This window comes from Telmatherina bonti, assembly GCF_933228915.1.
Source record: "Telmatherina bonti genome assembly, chromosome: 10".
Lineage (NCBI taxonomy): Eukaryota > Metazoa > Chordata > Actinopteri > Atheriniformes > Telmatherinidae > Telmatherina > Telmatherina bonti.
Window position 1 is genome coordinate 32,314,297 of NC_136628.1, and position 7,512 is coordinate 32,321,808.

At 38.9% G+C, this 7,512-nt stretch overlaps 1 protein-coding gene across 1 annotated transcript; it reads right to left on the reverse strand.

Annotated features, from left to right (window-relative positions):
- Positions 1–499: 499 nt before the first annotated feature.
- nccrp1 (P1, F-box associated domain containing) lies at positions 500–7,512 on the reverse strand. Its single transcript, XM_079247208.1, has 6 exons — positions 7,300–7,512; positions 6,169–6,249; positions 5,529–5,625; positions 5,306–5,401; positions 781–919; positions 500–697 (listed from the first exon to the last, which is right to left on the reverse strand). Exons 1-6 carry the CDS (start codon positions 7,439–7,441, stop codon positions 551–553), a joined length of 702 nt encoding a protein of 233 aa, XP_079103334.1. The 5' UTR covers positions 7,442–7,512; the 3' UTR covers positions 500–550.

Sequence of the window (7,512 nt, forward strand, 5' to 3'; positions counted from 1 at the left end):
GTGATCACCTATCAAGTCATTGACTAATAAAGACTTATTTGGGAGGAATCTGCAATTCAGTAGGCCACACTTTATGGTCTTATTTTCAGATTTGATCAGATCTATTGTTTTTATTTTTATGAGCTTCTCACGATTAACCCCAAAAGTGTTTTTGTGTTGTTTAATTCTTACTGCTGGGGAGTTGTATAAAGTCGGAATGGGGTTTTGGGTGGGCGGCGGCAGGTGGGAAGCTGCAGAAAAGTGTGTAGGACTACAATTCTGCCTCCTGGTCCCAACCCTGAGTTGTCAATTTAGCTGACTAATAAAAGAGTCCATATTGATAGATAAGAGAGCGGCTCCATCCAACGTGGGATGGATGCCATCTCTCCTAATAAGACCAGGCTTTCCCCAAAAAGCGCTCCAATTATCTATAAAACCCAATAATTCAAAAGAAGCTAAATCTTTAAATCAATCATGACAATCACGGGAAAAAAAGGACAAAATGAGGATTTGAGGTTGTATGCCAGCATTTTTATTATGTTCTGTTTATATATTTGTCTGCAGGTTCAGTCTATGAGCTGCTTTTGACTGGTCTTACAACGACTGAGCTGCCGGTGAACAACGTCGGGAAGAAGTCATTATGGAAATTGTTCTTCAGTCGGTGCTGGAAGTGGACATATCTCACCCCAGGTCCATAGCCAGAGAACACATGGGACACCTGCAGGTCAACACAGATGCATGCAGTGAAACGTTTGGATGGAATCAGATCATTTTACCAATCAGGGCGACTCAGGAACTCACCTGTTTCCAGTTGTGAGAGTAATTGCTCAGGTCCTCAGTGGGGTTAATGGTGTGCTCGGAGATCACCGTGCTTTTGTCAGAACCCAGTAACTTCACATGCAGCTGGTAGATGTTGTCATGTATCTGACTCTCCTCGTACCTGGCAAAATGACACATACATTTACCTTTTACTTCTTAATATCCTTCAATGTGTTATGTGTAGGTTCATGTAATTTCAAAGCAAACTGTGATATATTTAGAAACTTCAATTGCATTTAATTTTCAACTAACTGATTTATTTCTATTTAGTAAAATAATGTCCCGTTTCATACATCTTGTTTTATAATACAATAATTACACAAGGATCTGAGATATGAAAATGTATAGTTGTAAGGGGTGGGAAAATTGAATAAAAAAATTGAATATTGGAATTTTTTTGCTTTACAATTTTAAAATTGATTTTTTAAAGGTTTTTTTTTTTATTTTTTTTTAAAAATAAAATAAATCCAGAATATTTTCATTTTTATTGATCTTTTTTCTTGTCCTCTTGGGCATTATAGCAGCAGAATGATGATCTGGCTACTGTGTTTTTTTCCTCATTTAAATCAAGAAAAATGACAAGAAAAATTTTGTACATTTTTGTTTGTTTGTTTTTAGTCTACAAAAATCATCAATATTGGGGAATCATGAGGATAACAATGTAAATCGAATTAGCAGCCAAAAAATCAGGACAAAAACATATTGTCACACCCCTAATAGCTGTAAGTATTTACATTTGTTTGCTTGTTTTGTACATATGTATCTAGTTATTGATAATCAATTTATTCCAAAGGTCTCGTCTGTCTTCTGGTATTTTCACTGTTTTTACCGACATGCAGCAGCAATGACAGACAAAAAGTCAAGAAAGAAGTTGTTAAAATGTCCAATACTGTAATTTATTCATTTGATATATTTATTTACGTAGCCTAATCACCCTAAATCACAAGAACTACACTCAGATCAAAATTTAATGTACTACACTGCTAAGCTAATTAGCTGTCCATAAGAGTTTTGCTATTTATCGCCTCATCAAGATTAGAAGTAGCTGCTGCCTTTATTATCTGGAATAAAAAGCTATTTTATCAAGATTTTGATTTGCCAAGATGAGCATTACTCTTAGATAGCCTAACCACTACAAGTTGATTGACTAAATATGGTTAAAATCTGCATGTCAAATTTAGCTGCTGCCTTAGTTATAGTTGATATAGCGGTTGTGCTAAGCTAATTAGCTTAAATTATTATTATTTTTTTTTATTTTAACCAGACTAGCTATTGAAGCCAATACAAGTAGAGAACAGTATGCTTTGTTTTAGTTAAATGGTTAATTCTGCAGGTTAAAAAAAAAGCATGATGTTGGATTTTCAGGTCAAAACTGTTGGCTTTCCTATAAGCTAAATAATTCTGACTGCTGGGTTTAAATGGAAGGAATCCTCATTTTCTCAATATTAACATAAAACAATCTGAAAACCAGAAAACAGGTCAATCCAAACCAGGCACTTGCCGTGAGCTCTAGGCAGACAGGCAGACAGTCCCAAACTGCGCCAGACACACAAAAATGATCATTTAAAGCTGTAGGCAGGCAAGTGCCTGCTTAATCTAACACAGCCAAGATTGTAACGCCACATTCTCATCAGCCTTTTTGATTCAAATCAGACGTGGCAAATCAATTCTGATTCAAACCAAAGAAGCAAACTCGATCCACCTACAAGCGCAGGTCTCTGCACATTTCAAGCGGACAAAATACAGGAAGCGGACTACAAAAAAGTCACTTCCTGCATTTGGCGTAGCATTGCATTGTGGGTAAATACATAGCGATGGCGTTCTGCCTTGTCTGGTGTTCATACTGCATCTGTTGTTGCAGTGTATTTCTGCAGTATACTTGCATAAGAAACAATAAAAAGCCCAAAACGGCGATAGTTTCGTCTCCATGTTTAGAGTTTTCTTCTTCACACTGGTCTTATCCTCTCTGGTGGGAAGGGGGATATATTGTTCTAATGGTTTGGCGCTTTTGACCAAAGTGCAACATGAATGCGATCTCGGTCTGAATGGATACACCCCACGACTGGCAGAGTATCCTGATGTGAATGCACCCTAAGATACCATTAAAAACTTCCAAAGCAGCTACATGATCCAATAGCTGTCCCCAGATTATTAAACTTTGTATGTCATGACAACCAGTAGTTTATGTTGATGTTTTTCCTCAAAGGAAAGATGCTGAACATTGTTTCTGGCTCTGTAGCGTGGTCATTCTTCCGGTGAGCACGCCAACCACAACTTTCATTGTTATGCAGATGATACTCAACTATACTTATCCTTTAAACCAGATGAAACAAATCAGCCCAATAGGCTACAAAATTGTCTCATAGACATAAAGACTTGGATGTCTAGAAATTTTCTCCTCTTAAACTCAGATAAGACTGAAGTAATTCTCGTTGGATCTGAAAAACTCAGAGCTAAATTTTCCGGTTTTGTAATGAACCTGGATGGCATTACTTTAGCTTCCAGTGCTACAGTGAGAAACCTTGGAGTAATATTTGACCCTGACCTGTCCTTTGGCCCACATATTAAGCAGGTTACTAAAACAGCCTTCTTTCATTTACGTAATATAGCCAAAATTAGGGACATTCTGTCTCGGAGTGATGCAGAAAAACTGGTTCACGCTTTTGTTACTTCGAGACTAGATTACTGTAACTCTCTATTACTGGGCTGTCCTAAATATGCCCTGAAAAGCCTTCAGCTGATCCAGAATTCTGCAGCCAGAGTCCTGACCAGAACCAGCATGAGAGATCATATTTCTCCAGTTTTAGCCTCTCTTCATTGGCTGCCTGTTGAATCTAGAATAGAATTTAAAATCCTTCTCCTTACATATAAAGCCCTCCACAACCAGGCACCACTATATATCAAAGACCTCATTGTTCCTTATATACCAAGTAGAGTACTTCGTTTGCAGACTGCAGGCTTACTTGTGGTTCCTAGAGTCTCAAAGAGCCGAGCAGGAGGCAGAGCCTTTGGTTATCAGGCCCCTCTCTTATGGAATAAGCTCCCAGTTAGTGTTAGGGAAGCAGACACCCTCCCCACCTTTAAGACTAGGCTGAAGACTTATCTTTTTGATAAGTCCTATAGCTAGGGATGGTTAGCATCCCTTAGTTATGCTGCTATAGGTTTAGACTGCTGAGGGACATTTCCTGATACACTGAGCTTCTTTCTTTTTCTCTTTATCTCTTTCTTTTACCACCCCCCCCCCCCCCCCCATAACAGTGTTGCATCATTAACATGTATGTCTCCTGTCTCAGCAGGTCTCCCTGGCCGGGAGTAGCAGTTCCTGTTGTCTGTTGTCTTTCTGTCCTCTTCCCCCCACACAGCAGAGGCAGATGGCTGCCTGTCCTGAGCCGGGTTCTGCCGGAGGTTTCCTTCCTGTTAAAAGGGAGTTTTTTTTTTTTTCCTTCCCACTGTCGCCAGTGTGCTTGCTCAGGATGGGAGATTGAGTTGGACTCAACTCAATCTGTTGGTTTCCTTATATAGGCTGTTATGAATTGGCCTTCATTATGTTTTCCCCTCTGTCTGTAAAGCGTCTTGAGATGGCATTGCCGTGATTTGACGCTATATAAATAAAGTTGAATTGAATTGAATTGAACCAACTTTGTCACTGGTTTATTGATTTACTGACCATTGGCATAATGCAGTAACATAAAAAGGCAGTGTAATGATCTGTGCCTTTTGACGTATATGATATGAGAGGAAAAGGCTGTGCAGGACTGTGCCTAAGGCCACGACCAGTGTTCCTCATCCTCGCGAGCCGCATGCGGCTCTGTGACTCTTGACTTGCGGCTCGTGAAGCAGCCACTGGCTTTCTGAAAATGCTATCTAAACAAGTCATAATGATCATAATGATCCTCAACGGTGCAGTTCTCTCCACAAACAAGAGCTGCAGGCAGCTTGTAGAAACTTTGCTTTCGTAACGACCCTAACTGACCCTGTCAGAGTTGCCAGTTTTGGCTGATTTCAGCTGCACAGAACTCTACCAAAGAGCTGCTCCGTCGGTATCTCCGTATATATAATGAAAAAGAAACGCCCACATTCTGGAGGCATTGTTGGATTTTCACCTTCATTGTTGCCCCCCCCCCAAGGTGGGGGGGCCTCTCCTCTTATCTTAGTATACTGAGTGCGGCTCTTGTTGAATTAACAGTGAGGGTCTCTGGTACAGACCGAGGGTGAGTTGTACAGCTTCTCTGTCTGACCAGGAGGAGGTGTTGTTGAGTCATAGCTATCTGTTTCAAATTGATAGAAACTACAGGCTATCGGAAATTATCATCTGAAATATTATAATTAGATTATTTATTATAAAACAAACTGAAAATATATCAACTAATTATCAAAATGAAATGATTACATTTATTTCTTTCTGCCTACTCTGACTACACACCACTGATGCAAACTAACATGAACACATTTTGTGTTTAAAAGCCAAAGCGTAGGATTTTATTTGCAGTGCTGCTAGCTAACTCACCAGTCTTCAATGACAATTTCAGGCTGAAAACCATCCAGTAGTTTGTCCCACAATCCCTCTGCCTTCAGGTCCACAATCTGTTCCAAAGTGAACCAACTGAGGGCAAGAAAGCAGGAAAGAGAAAAGAACCGATTGTGCAATATTACTGTTGTCATGTCTAATTCTGACATGCACATCCACATATAATGCATGTAATTCTGGTCTGATCGACAGTAACACCTACCTATACTGAGGCAATGAACAAATCACAACTCCTTCTGGGATGCCGCTGGTGTCATAGGGCAGCACTTCTGTGCTTGTAGTCCAACCAGTAAAGTCACCTTAAGAAAAATAGACTAGTTACATTTTTCCAGGTTGCAGAAGTAGCCTATATATAACCTTTCCTAAAGTAGAAATATAAAAATCTCTACAGAAAAAGACTGAGAAAAAAGTACTGACTCAACTTATTTACTCAAATATATATAATAATATATTTAAAAACAGCCCTTAAAGGAAAGTTCAACCATTTGTTGAACTAAACCTCACATTACAATGTAATTATAAGGAAATAGGAAGAATAACAAACATTTCTGACTTGAATTATTGTAAAAAAAACAAAAAGGTATTTGCCAGGACTCATTATTGCAACTGTAAATAAGGCTGTGAGAAATAATTTGCTGCTAAATTTGATCATTTCTGCCTCTTTTATGCATGAATATCATATAAAAGTCAGGTTGTGCTGTTACGTGCTTTAATCTGTTGTGTGCTGATAAATGCAACAGCATTGGGGGAAAACTGCACATGAATGATGGATAAAAGATAATTAATAGCTCTCCTATATGTACATACAGGTAGAAAAAAGAAGTAGTACGGATATTTCTCACCATCAGGCTGAAAACGTGGAGGTCCACGAGGGGGCACGTCAGGCCGCTCAGGCTCAGGTGGAGGAGCATCTTTATTCAGCCCTATGGGAGATCAGGAACATGACAAACTGAACTCCCACAACAAATATCACAAAGTGATGCAAGATATCTTTCAAACCAACTCCCTGGGCGTGTGTGTGTGTACAGACACACACTTAAAGCATTAGTCAGGATTATCCACCTCATCTTTCACAGACACGCCTCGGCTCTAAATGAGAACTCACTCCATGTTAAAGCTGCTTTTGGATTTCTAATCTTTGAAACAAACATAAAAAGTTATTTTAGTTCAGAAAAAATAACTTCTGTTTCACATAATCCCAATCATGGCTTCTTTAACATGTTGTTTTTACTAATACACTGTAAATAAAGGTGTTGCAAACATAAAATCAATGAACTCCCACCAGTAGCAAGCATATTATTCTGCTTGTTAAGTTAATAAGCTTTTTGTTAATTAACCAAAGTTTAATTAACTTTGGTTAATTACATTAATATAATAATCACATTTTATGTCATTATTTTTCTACCTCAGCTGCCTATTTAGATATTTTAGTACAAATAGAATTGATTTCCACTGAATCTGAGATAGAAAAAGGTGGAACGGACTTCCAGCAGTACCAAAGAACCAAACATGCAGGCAATGACTTTTCAACTCGTGTGTTTTCTTCTTACACTTCTCCTTTTGGCAGTTTTACACACTCTGTGGTCTGTTTGCGCAAAGGCAATCCTGATGTTTTGAAGTAGTTAACTGGCTCATTTTCACTCATGGTTGGGGGGAAAAACTGATCAGAAAAAGTTTTCATAAGTGCTGAAACTAAAGAAAAAAGAAGTAGTTTAGGAGTATTTGTTTATAAAAGCTAACTGAATTAAAACATTGAAAGTTTGTGAGAACTTGATGACTTTAAATCAATAAATAGATGAATAAATAAATAATGTTTAACATGTTATGTTAGTTATGAATAGATTACTAAACTGTGACACCAGAACTCAAGTCTCAGTAAGTCGAACTGTTTCCAGATCAGCTGCAAGGAGTGCAAAGCTTTCCCTAAATCACCACTGACCAGAAACATGAGAGAAAAGTAGCAGAAGTAGTACCGAGGGGCGCAGGGTTCTTCAGCAGGTTCCTTCCCAGCGGTTTGGCTTCATACACGGACTTCCAGTCCACGCCGTCCGGCATCGGAGCTCCGTGTAGACCCCACTCAGCCTCGCACCGCTTCTTCCACTCAGCGGCTGACATGACGCGTGAAAATGCTTCAACACATCTGGTTAAACCAGGAAGTGTTTTGGGATATTTAGTGTACGCCACAC

Coding starts and splice junctions, on each gene's coding strand:
- nccrp1 (XM_079247208.1), bottom strand. CDS start 7,441: ATGTCAGCCGCTGAGTGGAAGAAGCGGTGCGAGGCTGAGTGGGGTCTA. Junction 5,626..6,168: donor TCCACGTTTTCAGCCTGATG/GTGAGAAATATC, acceptor ATTTTTCTTAAG/GTGACTTTACTGGTTGGACT. Junction 5,402..5,528: donor TGTTCATTGCCTCAGTATAG/GTAGGTGTTACT, acceptor TCTTGCCCTCAG/TTGGTTCACTTTGGAACAGA.